This window comes from Otolemur garnettii, unplaced genomic scaffold (assembly GCF_000181295.1).
Source record: "Otolemur garnettii isolate 467f Iridium unplaced genomic scaffold, OtoGar3 scaffold00153, whole genome shotgun sequence".
NCBI lineage: Eukaryota > Metazoa > Chordata > Mammalia > Primates > Galagidae > Otolemur > Otolemur garnettii.
Genome location: NW_003852548.1, coordinates 2,038,538 through 2,055,976, shown reverse-complemented (window position 1 = coordinate 2,055,976; position 17,439 = coordinate 2,038,538). Strand labels below are relative to the sequence as shown.

The 17,439-nt window shown below is 43.0% G+C and overlaps 2 protein-coding genes across 2 annotated transcripts in view; one reads left to right on the top strand and one right to left on the bottom strand.

Moving 5' to 3' along the window:
- Window positions 1–247: 247 nt before the first annotated feature.
- Window positions 248–2,569, bottom strand: LOC100950769 (sperm acrosome-associated protein 5). The gene is made up of 4 exons (XM_003799635.2): window positions 2,336–2,569; window positions 1,788–1,946; window positions 533–611; window positions 248–437 (listed from the first exon to the last, which is right to left on the bottom strand). The coding sequence occupies exons 1-4, from the start codon at window positions 2,478–2,480 to the stop codon at window positions 341–343; spliced, it is 480 nt and encodes a 159-aa protein (XP_003799683.1). The 5' UTR covers window positions 2,481–2,569; the 3' UTR covers window positions 248–340.
- Window positions 2,570–8,744: 6,175 nt separating this feature from the next.
- ZNF182 (zinc finger protein 182) overlaps window positions 8,745–17,439 on the top strand; it is a 39,980-nt gene continuing 31,285 nt past the window's right edge. Inside the window, exons 1-2 of the mRNA XM_023519063.1 lie at window positions 8,745–9,050; window positions 9,933–9,991. Of these exons, the coding sequence (XP_023374831.1) occupies window positions 9,977–9,991 (15 nt within the window). The 5' untranslated portion in view covers window positions 8,745–9,050; window positions 9,933–9,976. The remainder of the gene's footprint in view (window positions 9,051–9,932; window positions 9,992–17,439) is intronic.

Here is a 17,439-nt window from a genome sequence, read left to right as displayed (position 1 = left end):
TTCTTATTCCCATTTTACATATGAGGAAACTGAGGCACAGATAAATTAAGTGTCTCTTCCACTTATACAGCTAGTAAGTGGTAGAGATGGTATTTGAACCCAGGAGAACATACATTCTTAATCACTACACTATCCTCTTCTGCTCCACCCTGAATGATCTGGTATTTAGAGCGTTGAATATATGCAGGAAGTAATTGAGTGGGGGTAACTCCAGGCATTGGAAAAATGAAGAGTCAGACATCATAGCATCTGTTACATTGTTTATAGATACAATCCTTTATTAAATCCACAAAAGAAAGATAAGAAAGGAAAACAGAATCTTCATCTTTGGGAGTCCGAGTCATGAATGAATTTTCCATTCACTTTTCACATGCAGATCACACCCCTTGAGCCATTCAGATAAATCATGGCCAGAACAGTGCCGGCTCCAAGAATCCCTGGAAAATAAAGAGAAGGTGAAGTGGAAAGGTTGATGGGGTGCAGTGCCACTATCCTTGGCTGCCCATGGTCCAGGCTATTCCTGTGAACTTACCAGGCAGTCATACTGTTCTGTGAGGACACAACCCGCTTGGCACACAAGATGTCATCCAGAATATGGCGATTGAGGAGGTCTGGGAGGAAAAGAGGGACATGGTGATCTGATGCATTGCAGACAGGGTGACACTGTGTGGAGGGCCCAGAGATTCTGGGTTACTTGGGGCCTGAATAACCTCGATCACTACACTGGCTGATTCTGGATGGCTTTGACTCTTTTGTCAGATGGCTATGAATTAATTCCATCACCATATTGGCTGTTTCTATATAGCCTTAACTCATGCTGACTGATCCTGGGCGACCTTGATTGTCATGTTGGCTGGTTAAGAATAAACCCAATCTCTGCAGGACATAATTATAAGAGGGACTTTACCTAACAAATTCAAACAGTGTAACCTAATTCTTTGTACCCTCAATGAACCTGAAACAATAAATTTAAAAAAAGAATAATCACAATCTCCATATTGGCTAGTCCTCGATAAGCTCAAACTCCATGTCTGTTAGTTCTGGATGATTTCAACGTCATTTTGTCTGGTTATGAATGATCTCAACTGCAATGCTGGCTGGTCTGACATCATGTGAACCACCACATTGGCTAGTTGGAAAACTACTCAACTGCCATGTTGGTCAGTTCTGGTGACTTCAAATTCTAGATTATCAGATACTAAATAAATTCAACTCCCTTTTGTTTAAGACAGAGTCTCACTCTGTTGCCCTGGGTATAGTGCAGTGGCATTGTCAAAGCTCGCTGCAACTTCAAACTACTGGACTCAAGCAATCCTCCTGCCTCAGCCTCCTGAGTAGCTGGGACTATAGGCATGCACTATAATACCTGACTAATTATTCTAATTGTAGTAGAGATGGGATCACACTTTTGCTCAGGCTGGTCTCAAACTCCTAAGTTCAAGCAATCCTGCTGCCTTGACATCCCAGAGTGCTAGGATTACAAGTGTGAGCCACTGTGCCTGGCCTCAACCCATTCTGACTGGTTACAAATGACTTTAATCTCCATGTTGACTAATCCTGTTCACCCTCAGCTACTACTGCCATGTTCTGGTCTACAGAACAGACTACAATCTCGCTATAGTCTGAGTAATGATATAGGATGATGTCTCTAACAGTCAAGGCAATTTTTCTCCTTTTTGCAATCATTTTTCTGTGTTGCAGAGAATAATAGCTTAAATAACCTTGTCCTCTATGTGTGTGGAAATGAGGCTAGGCAGGGCTTTGGTGTGTCCTCAGTGTTGCCTTACCACGACAATCCATGTGACAAAGGTTCTGGGTGGGTGTGATACCATTGTCACACCACCAGGCAGAGTTCAGCTGAAAAATGCCATATTCACTGCTGCCATCAGGATTGTGGTCCACGAAGGCGGTGTCAAAGCCACTCTCATAGTGAGCCATGCATAGCCCTGGGGCAGGGAGAAGAGAGGTAGGAAGTAAGTACAGAGTCTGGGATAGAGTGAGGGGGGAGCCAGGGATGGTTGTTATCTCAGTTGTGAGAGTAACGATCTTGGTTTGGCAGTGGTGATGTTGGTGATTATGGTGAGATATCAGTGATAGTAATGGCAATGGTATTCATGGTGATAATAGTGGTGATGCTATTGATTGTAGTGATGGTGTTGATAGTAGAGATAGAGGTGAAGGCAATAATGGTGAAGATAGAGTTAAACTATTCATCGCAGTCAGCAAGGGACTGAAAAAATCATTCTCTGGTCCAGAAATGTGAGGAATGGCCAGGGGGGCCTGGGTCTGAACGGCTCAGGGTAGGGATGGGACTAGGGGACAACTGAAGTCTCACAGTCTCCAATGGTGTAGCCCTTGTAGCCATTAAGGCCTGCCTTCTCCAGCTTTGCTGCCAGCTCGCAGCGTTCATAGATCTTGGCGTCCACAGTGGCAACCACCAGTGTGGCCAAGGTCACTACCACAGTGGCCCAGGCCTGCATTATGACTCCCACAAGCACTCCTGGCTGACACCTTGCTCCAGCCTTGTTCTGTGGTGTTCAGAATTATGGAAATTCTGGAACTCTGAGCTCTATGAGCAAAGGTCTAAGTGGTAGATTCTGGAACCCAGGTCTGGGCACCTTACCACATTCCCCAGTGCCAGCTTTGTTAGAGACCAAGAGTCATACACAAGGAGAAAAAAACATAGTGACATATATAGAGAGATGGAAGGTGACAAAGACAGGGAGAAACCTAGAGTTGTCTGAAAGAGATGCAGGGAGGGAAGGGTTGGGGGCACACGAAGGACAGACAGGATTCTGGTACCTGGCCCCACACTGGGCCCACTTTCCCCTACATTCCTTAACACCATTTCACTCTAGTCTAGTTAATCATGTTCTACCACTGGTTACTTCCATTTACACTCACTCTGCCCCCATCACCCCTAGAAACCCCCTCTGCTGAGTAGTCAAGGCTATTCGCCACACTTTCCCTCATGCTCTGCAAAATATGACCACTATGCCTTTGTCGCCTGCCCCTCGTTACTTCCACTTACTCATTGTCTTAGTCTGTTTGTGCTGCTATGAGGGGATCCTTGAGACTGGGTAATTGATGAATGAGAAAATTCTTTCCTCACAGTTTTAGAGGCTGGGAAGAAGTCCGAGATCAAGGGGCCGGAATTCGGTGAGCACTTTCTTGCTGTGTCCTCACATGGTGGAAGACAGAAGGACAAGAAAGAACGAACCCACTCCTGCAAGCCCTTTTGACAGTGGCACTAATCCCTTCATGAGGGTGGAGCCCTTGTGATCGAAGTACCTCCCAAAGGGCTCCCTTCCCAATACTGTTGTGTTGGGGATTAAGTTTCTAACACCCGAATTTTGGCAGGGACACATTCCATCATAGCACTCATCCTCGGCATCTCGTTCACCTTGCTGCACTTATTGTGCTGTCCCAATCCTAATTTAATGAAATCTTCCCCACTTGACACCTTACATATTACAAACGGCATATTACACATATATAGTCACACTCAAGTGGTTTGTCATTTTCACTCTCGTCCTACCTTTTATTCCCCTGTTCACTTATACTGCCTCTTACCCACTTACATTCACTCATAGCCAGCCTCTGCTATCATAATTTCCTAATCTTCTATTTTTCATCACCCAAATTCACTCCCGTCATCTTTCCTCTTCCTTCTCTTCACGCTCACTCAGACTCACTCCCTACTTTCATTCGTATTTCCTGATGACACATCAGGTGACTCCTGTTCACTCTCACATGACCCATCCTTCAGCGTTGTTCATTGACGGGGGTCTGCCTTATCTCCCCCGTTTTCTCCTTTCTGTCCCGTCTTCACCTCTATTCTTGCAGATGCTGCCCCCATCAGCCCCATTTCCTAGACCTCTGCCCCATATTCCTCCCAAACACTAGCTCCAGTTACCCACATATACTCACTCCACTCTTGTTCACCTCCATTCCTTCCCCCGTTTTCTGGTCTCCATTTATTCTCACTCTGCCTCTAATCATCTCATTCATTTAAATCCACTACCAATGTAACACCTAGTACCGTCTTCTCATTTATAGTCTGTTTCCAAGTCAAGTCTAGTTGCTTCTACTCTGCCTCTTAGCGCCCCCCTTTGGTCACACTTTGTCTTGAATTCATCACTTTTCACTCACATTGGGCTCTGTGTATCCCCACTGTAGCCACCTTGGCCACGTGACCTTCAGCCCTTCTCTGCCTCACGATACCCATCTTTACTCACCTTCTTTCTTTCTCTCTCTCTCTCTCCTTTTTTTTTTTTTTTTGAGGCAGAGTCTCACTATGTTGCCCCCAGCAGACTGCCGTGGCATCACAGCTCACAGCAACCTGAAACTCTTGGGCTTAAGCAATCCTCTTGCCTCTGCCTCCTGAGTAGCTGGGACTACAGGCACCCACCATAATGCCTGGCTATTTTTTAGTTGCAGTAGTTATGTTCAGCAGGCCCAGGCCAGGCTCCAACCCGCCAGCCTTGGTGTATGTGGCCGGTGCCCTACTCACTGAGTTACGGGTGCCACCCTACTCATCTCTTTTTACTTTCCTTCCTTCTCAGTCTGCTCAACAGTGCCTCCATTCATGCTCTTCTGCCCATTCTCACTTGCCAGTTCTCACTGGGGTTGATGTACCCCCCACATTTCTGGATCACTACCCGGCATTACCCCTATCTAATCCCAGTCTGCCCCTGCTCACCTCTCGTCTCTCTCTTCTCTCAGAGTACCTCCAACTCAAACCAACACAGCCTGGTTCACGCTCTACTATTTATTCAGCTCCATTCATTCCCTCTTCTTCTGCCCCTCCCGCATCCCGTTCTTCCCTTCATGCCCCCCATTACCCCTATTCACTCCTACTTTCTCCCCAGTTCTCCTCTCTTTACTCATGTCATCCCTCAAAGGCCACATTTATTCATACTCTAATCCTTAATGCTCACATCACCTCCATGTGCATTTGCTACCTTTCACTGCCCCATTCGCTCACCGTTTGCTCTCACTTGCACCTTTTAGCACCTAGATTGGGCCTCATTTTCTCACCATTCAGTCTCATTAAAATCTCCAGTTAATTCATAATCGAATGCATTGTCGTTCCTTTCCTCGGCCCCACGTTCACACCACTCTGCTGCTCACTCACTTCCATTCTGTTGCTCTTTGCTTCTTACATCCACTCACTCCCAATTTGTCCTTCAGTCACCATTACTCACGGCCCCCCCAGTCCCATGTGTCTCATGCTCACTGACACTCACACCGACCAGACAGAATAGTCCGATGCCTTGCTGTTTAGCATTCGATCTGTTCTCACGTATCAACACCACCACAGATCTCCGTGGCTTCGAGAGGGCGAAAGGGGATTCCTCTTTCAGTGGAAGGTAATTCAGGGCTAGTGTGGTGGTTCCAAAGTGACCAGAGACCTGGCTTCTTCTGTGCTGTTGCTCTGCCAACCTCACCTGCTGTCTCCTGGTTCAAAATAACTGCTCACAATTGGCAACACTTTCAGAGGTGTTTTTTTTTTTTTTTTTTTGAGACAGAGTTTCACTTTGTCGCCCTTGGTAGAGTGCTGTGGTGTCACAGCTCACAGCAACCTCCAACTCTTGGGCTTAGGCGATTCTCTTGCCTCAGCCTCCCGAGTAGCTGGGACTACAGGCATTTGCCACAAAGCCCGGCTATTTTTTTGTTGCAGTTTGGCCGGGGCTGGGTTTGAACCCACCACTCTTGGTCTATGGGGCTGGTGCCCTACTCACTGAGCCACAGGCACTGCCCTACTTTCAGAGTTTTGATAAGTTTTGATAAAATGTATCTTAAGAGCAATTGTAATGATGATTCACCAGTCAGATGGGGGGGGTTCTCATTGTCTTTGTGGGGGACATGCAGACTGTTGGTGGAACTGGCCACTTGTCAGCTTCCCACATCCCTTTACCTAGCCACCTGGGTTTAGGTCACTGAATGAGGAGATTCCACCTAAAGAGACTTATGGTAGAGGATGTCCAGGAGAGATAGTGCGGATCTTGGCTCCACCGCAGGAAAGCAGGCCTCCCATAGCTTGGGCATGTACCCTGAGGGCCTGTATCACTGATTTAGAAACATTTCTGGAGCTGGAAATCATTGCACCCTAATTCCTACCAACTCTGAAGGATTACCACCTTTTCTTAGGTGTGTGTATACAAGGTTGTGGGGATGATTAAGAGAGCTGGGAAATTTTGTACCCAGGAGGTACTGATCCTTTAAGGTAGTGGGTCTCAACTTTCCTAATGCCTCAATGTATTTTCATTGTTAAAAAGGGTTCACAACCCACAGGTTGAGAACTGCTGCTTTAAGGAGCAAAAGGTCTGAGTTCCTCTCTTGTTTTATCTTTTAAAAAATTAAAAAAATTTCAATTATTATGGGTGCATAATCGTTTTATGTATTTACAGGCTACATGTGATTTTTGATATAGGCATATAATCAAAGTAATTGGGGTATCCTTCACCTCAAGAATTTATTATTTCTTTGTGTTAGGAATATTCCAATCCTACCGTTTTAGTTATTCTAAAGTATACTATAATTTATTATTGACTATAGTGACTTTGTTGTGCTGTCAAATATTGTTCATTCTATCTAGCTATAATTTTGTACCCATTTTATCCTCCATCCCTACTACCCTTCCCAGCCTCTGGTAACCATCATTCTACTCTCTGTCTCCATGAGATTAATTATTTTCATATTTAACGCCCATGTATGCATGAGAACATGCAAGATTTGTCTTTCTGTGCTTGGGTTATTTCACTTAACATAATGTTCTCCAGTTCCATCCATGTTGTTGCAGCTTTCTCTCTTTGCCTTGTATGCCAGGACGCTCTATTCCTTCGCTTGTTTTAATGGTTCTGGAATGAGGTTCCTCATATACCTTTTGAAAGTTCTGTAGGATATTGAATAAACAAAAGAAGAGTATTATTGGGAAGAAGTTATGGATCTGACCTTGGGAAAATTACTTAATCTCACTGTAATTCAATCTCCTTATCTGACTGGTAGAAGTTATAAAACTATTGTGACTATCTGAGGCAGGTCCTGTCATGTACTTCACACAGTGTCTGGCACACAGGAGATCCTGAGTTATATTGCTTGCTGTGCCTGTTGGCAGGAGTGTCCTCACTGGTTTTCCTGTTCTCATCCTTGCCTTCTGCAGTCTGGTCTTCACAAAGGAACCTTCAAGTCATATTTTTATTTTTTCCTCCTTAAGAAACATATATATACATACATAAAATTTTATTTAAATAACAAACACTTCCATAACACTTGTTATGTGCTTATTATGTTCTAAACCCTTTATAATTTTCAACTTGCTACCATAACTCTATTGAAGTAGGTGCTACTACCATCATCCCACTTTTATAGTGAGGAAACAGTACAGAGAAGAGTTGTACCCCAAGTCACAGAGCAGGTACTACATAGGTGAGGGTTTGAACTCAGGCTGTCTCCATCATATTTGCTTATTTGTATCTGTTTGCTTCATTCTCAAAACTAGAACACTAGGTGGCATACAAGAGGTGCTTAAGCAAATCCCTGTGGAGGTCACATTATAGTGGGGCAAGACAGGCAATAAACAACTGAGTCCTATAGAGATGTGTTTTTCAGTTTTTTTAATATTTAAATTACATATGTGGCTTTTTAAAAAGACAGAATCTTACTATGTTACCCCCAGTAAAGTGCTATGGCGTCACAGCTCACAGCAACCTCAAACTCTTGGATTTAAGCGATTTTCTTGCCTTAGCCTCCCAAGTAGCTGGGACTATGGGCAACTGCTACAACGCCCAACTATTTTTTGTTGCACTTGTCATTGTTTTTTAGCTGGCCTGGGCTCGAACCCACCAGTCTGGGTGTATGTGGCCGGCATCATAACCACAGTGCCACAGGCGCCAAGCCGTTTTTAACGTTTTTTAATGCTAGATTTACTCAGACGGGCCTTTAAACATTTGACACCGTTTCTGCCCATCCATAAAAAGCAAACCTTTGGCCACACTTAATACACCCTCTTCATCCCCGGGGTGCGTGAGTGTGTGTCCCAAATCACCATTTATTTATTCTTCAGCTTGCTCGTCCGCATACCAACCTACAAACGCTATAATGTAAACTCCCAGCACTAGCCACTAGATGGAGCCAGTGGCTTTCTCCTACCTCTTAGCTAGTCTTCGTGCAGGCAAAGAGAGTCTGCCGCGCAGCCTGCAACCCCCCTTCCTGCCCTCCAAGTTCAAAACACGAAATTGCCACCAGCTAGAATCTTGTCTTTAATCAGGTACTTCCCTTCCCCGTCCTCTCCCAATACAAAAGTTGGTGTCTGAAGTCTTAGGATTGCCAGTCTCCGCAGAACAAAGTAAACACTGGCTCTCCTCTTTCGCCCTTGAAAAATTCAAGGTGGGCACGGCCATCCGTCTCAGGGCTATGGCGTCATCAATGAAATTACCTTCCTTCTGCGCCTGCGTCCCTGTTCGGGCACTTTCTCGGCCCCATGTTGACTGTTGGCGGATGCGACCTCAAAGGCACCACTGAGCGTGCGCAGAACAAGCGCTGCAGTCGTGTTTGGCTGCGGTGCCAAAGAGTCGGTCCCCGAAGCGGAAGTGCTTCTTGGGGCCAGTTCTTGTAACGGTCCTCTCATCAACGAACAGAAAATCTGATGTCGAGAGAGCGGGGTTGAGGGGGCAAGTGCTAGGGGTCGTGGGCTGAGTGATGGGGAGTTCTAGGGGATGAGTGAAGAGGGGTTTGAGGGGGTGAGTGGTGAGGCACCGAGAGTTCAGTGAATGAGGGTCTGGGGGCTAAATGGTGGCCAAAGTTACGGGGCTAGTCAGGATTGAATGGTGCCTATTAAACTGTGACTTTTACACATTTCCCAGCACGGTGACCGGCTCTAAAGGTTCACGCGCATCTTTCAGGCCCCTCAGTAGATGCACCCCGCTCCTCCTGCCCTCTTCTCTTGCCCAAGCCCAGAGATAAGGGCCTATTGTGAACGCTCCAGCTGAAGTGAACCTGCACCTGAAGGGCTCTTTTCGGCTCTCGGGCAAGACAGTCGCTGTGAGGTGAGCTGAAAGAGGCACGCACCTGTGAGGACTCACCTACCCGTGGGCCTCTCCCGGAGTCTGGGGCCTGGGAACGGTGGGCGGGGCCAGGCGCCACGAGGTTTGAGGGGTTTTGAGAGCAAAATGTCGTTGAGATAATAGTTTTCGAGTTAAGTTTTTGGCATTTAATAAATAGCACATTCGAATGATAGATTAAGTAGGAAATAGAAGAAAAGACAATAAAAGGAACTAATTCTATCCCCCATTTAAATTCCCATTCTTAGACATTTTTAGTGCATAGGGGTATACCTTTTAAACATTTAACATAAAGTTTTAAAATGGGTGTCTGCAGTTTTATAACTTACTTTGTTCTCATTTAGAAGTTTAATGTAAGTCATCTTAATTTTTTTCTGTACTGTTTTTAAAGTTTAAATTGAGATATGTGTACCACAAAGTACATGAGATATGTGTACAGTTAATTTTATATGACATTATTTTTAACATCCGGTTAACATTTAATCCCTATATTTCCTTATTATTAATCTCTTATTGTGGGTCATATAGGATCGCTTAAGTTTGGCATTATTAAAGTCAGTGCTGAGATGAAGGTACTTACAGAGAAATGATACAATATAATAAATTATTTGATTAAGGAAAATACTTTAGAAATATAATTTCTGGGTCACTACTCAATATATACGTATACACACATATACATAACCTTTTGTGTTTAGCGTTTACATTAAGAAAAGAGTCAGGACTATACTAGTTGTTAAAACCACATGGTTTCTCAAACTCTTTCACAGAGTGGCTTCCTGGCCTGCTAGTATGAAGGGATTTCTAGGTAGATAATTTGGGGTGTGTCCTCATAAGCTGTCATACACTCTTCTCCCCATTTTTCAGCTCAGTCTTCACAAATCTCTGCTTTTTCTCAAGAAGAGCAGGAAATGGCCAAATCCCAGGTATGTCTGTCTGTCTGTTCATTTATTTATTTTACTATGGATGTGATATGTAGGGGAATAGGAATAGTATTTGTAAATAAGGATTAGGATCAGGGAAAATAGGAGACTGAGGATCCAGGCCAGGTTAGAATGTGTCTCCATGTAGGACTTAGGGTATAACAGATATATGAATTAATATTCAGCTGTCAGTTTCTCTTTGAGCTTCTTGACAGTCAAAGGGAAAAATAATTGGTACCTAGGCTCACCTCCTTACCAGGAGAGAGCACACCAAGGCCTGGGGGCAAGTCAAGCTTTCCTAGAATTGCTCTTCAAGGCATTTTTTCGCCAAGTCTTCATGTGAATGGTGGAATTGTCTTCAACCCCAGCCTGGTGACAAGTGCAGTCCTTGGTTTCCTGCATATATTACCTACAGCATTCCTCAGTGAGCTGGAGATGCCATGTCAAAATGTAATTTGGGAATGAAATCTCTTAGAGTCCTGCCTGTCTTTTTTTTTTTTTTTGAGACAGAGCCTCCAGCTGTCCCCCTGGGTAGAGTGCCATGGCATTACAGCTCACAGCAACCTCCAACTCCTGGGCTCAAGCGAGTCTCCTGCCTCCGCCTCCCAAGTAGCTGGGACCACAGGCGCCCGCCACAACGCCCGGCCATTTTTTGGTTGCAGCCGTCATTGTTGTTTGGTGGGTCCGGGCTGGGGATTCGAACCCGCCACCCTAGGTGTACGTGGCTGATGCCTTAGCCGGTTGAGCTATAGGCGCCAAGCCAGTCCTGCCTGTCTTTCAAGTGATTTTCCTGAAGTAATTTTCTCAGTTGGACTTTGAATTATCTTTTGGCCAAGTGACAAAGTTCAGATACCCATAGCTCATCATCTTTTTTCTTTCATTTTTCTCTGTTTTTTTGTTTTTTTTTTTTTTTGAGACAGAGTCTAACTTCGTCACCCTCAGTAGAGTGCTGTGGTGTCATAGCTCACAGCAACCTCAAACTCTTGGGCTTAAGCAATTCACTTGCCTCAGCCTCCCAAGTAGCTGGGACTACAGGTGCCTGCCATAGCACCTGGTTACTTTTAGAGACGAGGTCTTACTCTGGCTCAGGGTGGTCTCGAACTTGTGAGCTAAAGTAGTCCACCCACCTTGGCCTCCCAGAATGTTAGGTTTACAGGTGTGAGCCACTGTGCCTGGCCTATCATCTTTTTTCTTTCACTTTTTAAATCTTTATCTTTAAAATTAACATGTAGAAAAATTGATTTTACTGTTGTATAGGTTGGTAAATGTTAACACATGTACATATTGATGTAACTAATCTGTAGGATGGATAATAGTTTCATCACTGCAACAAATCCCCAACAAACTGCTACATGCTATCTCTTTATAGTCACATCCTTCCCCATCTGTACCCTCACACAGCCACAGGTCTATAGTTTGTCTTTTCAAGAATGTCATATGAGTGGGGTCACATACTGGGTAACCTTTTCCTTTTTTTTTTTTTTTTGCAGTTTTTGGCCGGGGCTGGGTTTGAACCCGCCACCTCTGGCATATAGGGCTGGTACCCTACTCCTGTAAGCCACAGGCACCACCCGTAACCTTTTCCTTTTGAGATGATAAATTTACATGGGATTCTAAGAATAGTATAGAGAAATCCTGTGTGCCCTTTTCCTCAGTTTCCCGTGATAACATCCCACAGAACTGTAGTATAGTATCAAAATCAACACAGGATCATTCTACTAGCACAGGGAGATGTTATCCTCAAGTTGTCCTTTTTTTTTTTTTTTTTTTTTTTTTGAGACAGAGCCTCAAGCTGTCCCCCTGGGTAGAGTGCCATGGCATTACAGCTCACAGCAGCCTCCAACTCCTGGGCTCAAGCGAGTCTCCTGCCTCCGCCTCCCAAGTAGCTGGGACCACAGGCGCCCGCCACAACGCCCGGCTATTTTTTGGTTGCAGCCGTCATTGTTGTTTGGCGGGTCCGGGCTGGGGATTCGAACCTGCCACCTTAGGTGTACGTGGCTGGCACCTTAGCTGGTTGAGCTATAGGCGCCGAGCCAAGTTGTCCTTTTATAGCCACATCCACCACCCTTCCTCCCTCCTACCCGTTCCTAAACTCCTGGAATATACTAATCTGTTCTACGTATCAGGAATTTTGTCATTTCAACAATGTGATACTAATATAAATGGAATCATAGAGTATGTGACCTTTTAGAATTGGATTTTTGGGGCACAATTCCCTGGAGATTCATCCAAGTTATTTTTGTGTGTGTTAATAGTTCTTTCTTTTTATTGCTGAGTTGTAGTCCATGGTATAAATGTATCACAGCTTATTTATCCACTTACTTGTTGGAAGACATTTGGGTTATTTCCATTTTTTGGCAATTTGGAATAGAGCTACTTTCAGCAACCATACGCAAGTTTTTGTATGAACACATGTTTTCATTTCTATGGAATAAATACTGGGTTGGTGGGTCATATGGTAAGTGTATGTTTAACTATTTTTTTTTGAGACAGAGGCTTGCTTTGTCACCCTCGTAGAGTGCTGTGGTATCACAGTTCACAGCAGCCTTTAACCCTTGGGCTTAAGTGATTCTCTTGCCTCGGCTTCCCAAGTAGCTGGGACTACAGGCACCCACCGTAATGCCCAGCTATTTTTTGGTTGTAGTTGTCATTGTTGTTTGATAGGCCCGGGCTGGATTCAAACCTACCAGCTCCTGTGTATGTGGCTGGCTCCCTAGCTGCTGAGCTGCAGGTGCCGAGCCTGTCTGTTTAACTTTTAAAAAAAATTTTTTTTTTTGCAGTTTTTGGCCAGGACTGGGTTTGAACCCACCACCTCCGGCATATGGGGCTGGCGCCTTACTCCTTTGAGCCACAGGTGCCGCCCCCAACTTTTAAAAAATTTGCCAAATTGTTTTCCAAAGTGGTTGAACCATTTTTCATTTCACCCAGTAATTTATGAATTCTAGTTGCTCCACATTTTTGTTAGCATTTGTTATTTTTGGTATTTTTACTTTAGTCATTCCAATAGGAATGTAGTTGTATATCTCATTATGGTTTAATTCGCATTTCCCAGTGGCTAAACGTGTTGAGCATCTCTCTATATATGCTTATGTACTTTTTCTATATCATCTTTGATATATCATCTTCATCTTCATCTTTGATGAAGTGTCTATTAAAAAGTTTCTGCTCATGGGCAGCACCAGTGGCTCAGTGGGTAGGACGACGGCCCCATATATGGAGGGTGGAGAGTTCGAACCTGGCCCCAGCCAAATTGCAACAAAGAAATAGCTGGACATTACTGCGGGTGCCTGTAGTACCAGCTACTCGGGAGGCTGAGACAAGAGAATTGCCTAAGCCAAGGAGTTGGAGGTTCCTGTGAGCTGTGTGATGCCACAGCACTCTACCAAGGGCAATAAAGTTAGACTGTGTCTCTACCAAAAAAAAAAAAAGTTTCTGCTCATTTTAAAATTAGATTCTCTCACTCTTGAGTTTTGATAGTTCTTTGTACATTCTTCTACTAGTCCTGTATTGGCTACTTGGTTTGTAAGTATTTTCTCTAAGTATGTGGCTTGTCCTTTTATTCTCTTAACTGTGTTGTTTGTAGGGCAACTCTCTTCTAGCTATTTGAAAATATACAATAATCTGTTGCTAATTATGGCCATCCTGCAGCAGCTGTAGAACACTAGAACTCATGCCTCCTGTCTAGGTGTACTTATTCATCCGTTAACCAACCTTTGGCTTTCCTCCCCCCTCCCTATCCTTTCCTACCTCTAGTAACCACTCTTTTACCCTCTACTTCTGTGAAACCAACTGTTTTAGCTTTCACAGATAAATGGGAACATCAGTATTTTGCCTTTCTGAGCCTCTTATTTCACTTAGCATAATGTCCTCCAGGTTCATCCATTGTTGCAAATGACAGAATTTCCCTCCTTTTGAATACCAAGTAGTTCTTCTATTGTGAATAGGTAACTCTTTGACATACTGAAGAGTTAGTATACTTTTTGGATCCTTTGGATACTATATACCCAGAAGTGAGAATGCTGGATTACATGGTAATTCTGTTTTTACTTTTTTTGAGTAATCCTCTGTTTTCTATAATGGCTATATTAATTTACATTTCCTCCAACAGTGTGCAAGGGTTCCCTTTTTCCCACATCCTTGCCAATACTTGTTTTTAATAATAGCCATTCTGATAGGTATGAGGTGATATCTCACTGTGGTTTTAATTTATACTTCCCTAATTAGTAGTGATGTTGAGCATTTTTTTCATTTTTATATCTTTCTTTGAGAAATGTCTATTTGTATCCTTTGCCCATTTTTAAATTGGGTTATATACACAGCTATGATTTAATAAAAATAAATTGGGTTTTTCCTTGCTATAGAGCTGTTTTAGTTCCTTATATATATATTTTGGATATTAACCCCAAATCAGATGTATGGCTTGCAAATATTTTCTCCCTTTCCATGGGTTGCCTCTTCACTCTCTTGTATCCTTTGCTATGAAAAAGTTTTAGAAAAAAAATTATTTGTGTAAGTGTATGGGGTACAAATATAATTTTGTTACGTGGAGTATTACATAGCCACGAAGTTAGAACTTTTAGGTTATCCATCATTTGAATAATATATGTTGTACCCATTAAGTGATATCTCATCATCTACCTCCTTTCCACCCACCCTTGCGAATCTCCATTGTCCATCATTCAACATTCTGTGTCCATGTGTACACATTATTTAGCTCCCACATATAAGTGAGAACCTGCAGTTATTTGTCTTTCTGTATGAGTTGTTTCACTTAAAATAATGGTCTCCAGTTCCAACCATTTTACTACAAAAGACATTTTATTTTGTATGGCCAAGTAGTATTCCATTAGGTGTATGTTATCACATTTCCTTTTTTTTTTTTTTTTTTTGAGACAGAGCCTCAAGCTGTCACCCTTGGTAGAGTGCTATGGCATCACAGCTCACAGCAACCTCCAACTCCTGGACTCTAGCGAGTCTCCTGCCTCCGCCTCCCAAGTAGCTGGTATTACAGGCACCTGCCACAACGCCTGGCTATTTTTTTGTTGCAGCCATCATTGTTTGGCAGGCCTGGGCTGGATTCGAACCCGCCAGCTCAGGTGTATGTGACTGGCGCCTTAGCCACTTGAGCCACAGGCCCCAAGCCATCATATTTCCTTTATACAATCGTCTGTTGATAAACACTTATGGTTGAGTCCATATCTTTGCTATTGTGAATAGTGCTATTATACACCTATGAGGGCAGATATCTTCTTGATATAATTATTTATTTTCCTTTGTGTAGACACCATGTTTCCCTGAAAATAAGACCTACCCCCAAAATAAGCCCTAGCAGGATTTCTATGTGTTTGTTAAATATAAGCCCTACCCCGATAATAAGACCTAGTGATGGGCGTGGCTATGCAGATATGTTGCATAGCCACTCCATGCATTTGGGCGCTGAGCGGTAAGGAAGACTGGAATACCTTTTATCTGCCACAGCTCCTTTCTCCGAGCCATTAGCACTTGCCTGGGTATGCATGTGGTAACCACGGTAGCAGGCATCTTATAGCGCATGTGCCAATGGCTAGGGGAAAGGAGTTCATGCATCACTAGCACTAGCCCCACCAACAAGGTAGGCTCCACCTGTCAGGTTCCAGAAGAGATGACTTAACTGTATTTGAATAAATGTAGATTGCTGTATTATACTTAACAGAAATAAAACATCCCCTGGAAATAAGCCCTAGTGTGTCTTCTTAAAAAAAAAATAAATACAAGACAGTGTCTTATTTTTGGGGAAACATGGTCCCTAATACTGGGATTACTGAAACAAATGGTAGTTCTATTTTTAGTTTTTTTCAGAAATCTCCATAATGTTTTCCATAGCAATTGTACTAACTTACATTTCCACCAACAGTGTACAGGTGTTTCCTTTTCTCCATATCCTCGCCAACATGTTTTTTTGTTTTGTTTTGTTTTTGGGGTTTTTTTTGCTTTTTAATATCCATTTTGACTAGAGTAAGATGATATGTCATTGTGGTCTAATTTGAATTTCATTTGACAAGGGACTAATATATAGAATTTATAAGGAACTCAATAGAAAAATCCTAAATAACCCCATTAAAAAGTAGGCAAAGGACATGAATAGACAGACATCAGGAGATGACATACAAATAGCCAATATGAAAAAGCTTTTAGTTTAATATAATCCCATTTATATATTTTTGTTTTTGTTGTCTGAGCTTTTGGGATCATATCCAAAAAAATTGTTGCTCAGACCAATGTCATATAGTTTTTCTCCTATGCTTTATTCTAGTAGTTTTAGTTTCTCTATTCTGTTCTTTTGATATATGTGTCCACCCCTTCATCAATACAACACTGTCTTCATTACTGCAACATTAAAGTAAGTCTTAAAATCAGGTAATATTATTTCCCCAACTTTATTCTACTTTTTAAAAATTGTTTAGCTGTTTTCATTCCTTTGCCTTCCTATATAAATTTTAGAATAATCTTTTTTTGTATCTCTAAAAATTATCTTGGTAGGATTTTGATAGAAATTGAGTTAAACCTATAGATCAATTTGGGAGAATTGACATCTTTACTCTGTTGAGTCTTCCAGTGTTGGGGACCAGCCCCAAACTACACTGTGAGTTCTTTCCCAGTGACTGGCAGAGATGAGAGGATGAGGGAAAATGAATAGTCAAGACACAAAGAGAATGTTTTTGTAAAGAACTGGGTCAACTGTCCATCTCTAAGTGTAAGGACCAGTGGAAGCCCCTTGCTTCAGGCTAGCTCTGTTTTTATTACACACATCACTGTTTTAATCATCAATCTAATGGAGGAAGGTTAAACCCTTATGTCATGGTTCTTGCTAGGCTTGCATTTTCTAACTAAACTATTTCTTTAACTAACTACGTTAATTAGACTGATTTACTATTATTACTTTAAGTTATTTATGATCTTAACACAAACAGAGACATGGGACAGAGAATACGGTGCAGGAGCAGGATGCCAAAGCAGACCCTAATTAAACCATGACACAAATCTCAGGAGTGGCAATTAACCCCTGGGAAGCCTTGTGCTCAGACAAGCTGGCGCTTCTGCCCATGCCAAGATGACAGGAGAAAGGACATATTTTTCTCCTTATCTTTTCCTGAGAGACTTTTTCTCTCTTAACAAGGTTTAGATACTTGTCCTGTCTCCAGTGCATTCTGTATTCCATAACTCTCTGACACTGAGCCGAGTTGCACTGGGGGAGGGGTGAAGCTCTAGCAAGACAGTTGGCCTAAAAATACGCCAGGCTTTTGAACAGGTCTTGGGTTTCTCTGATCCATTTTCCCCCTGTTTCTGTTCCCTTTTGCACATCGTCTGCAATCATTTTCTTTCTTTCTTTCTTTCTTTTGAGACAGACTCTTACTGTGTCACCCTGTGTCACAGCTCACAGCAACCTCAAACTCTTGGGCTTAAGCAGTTCT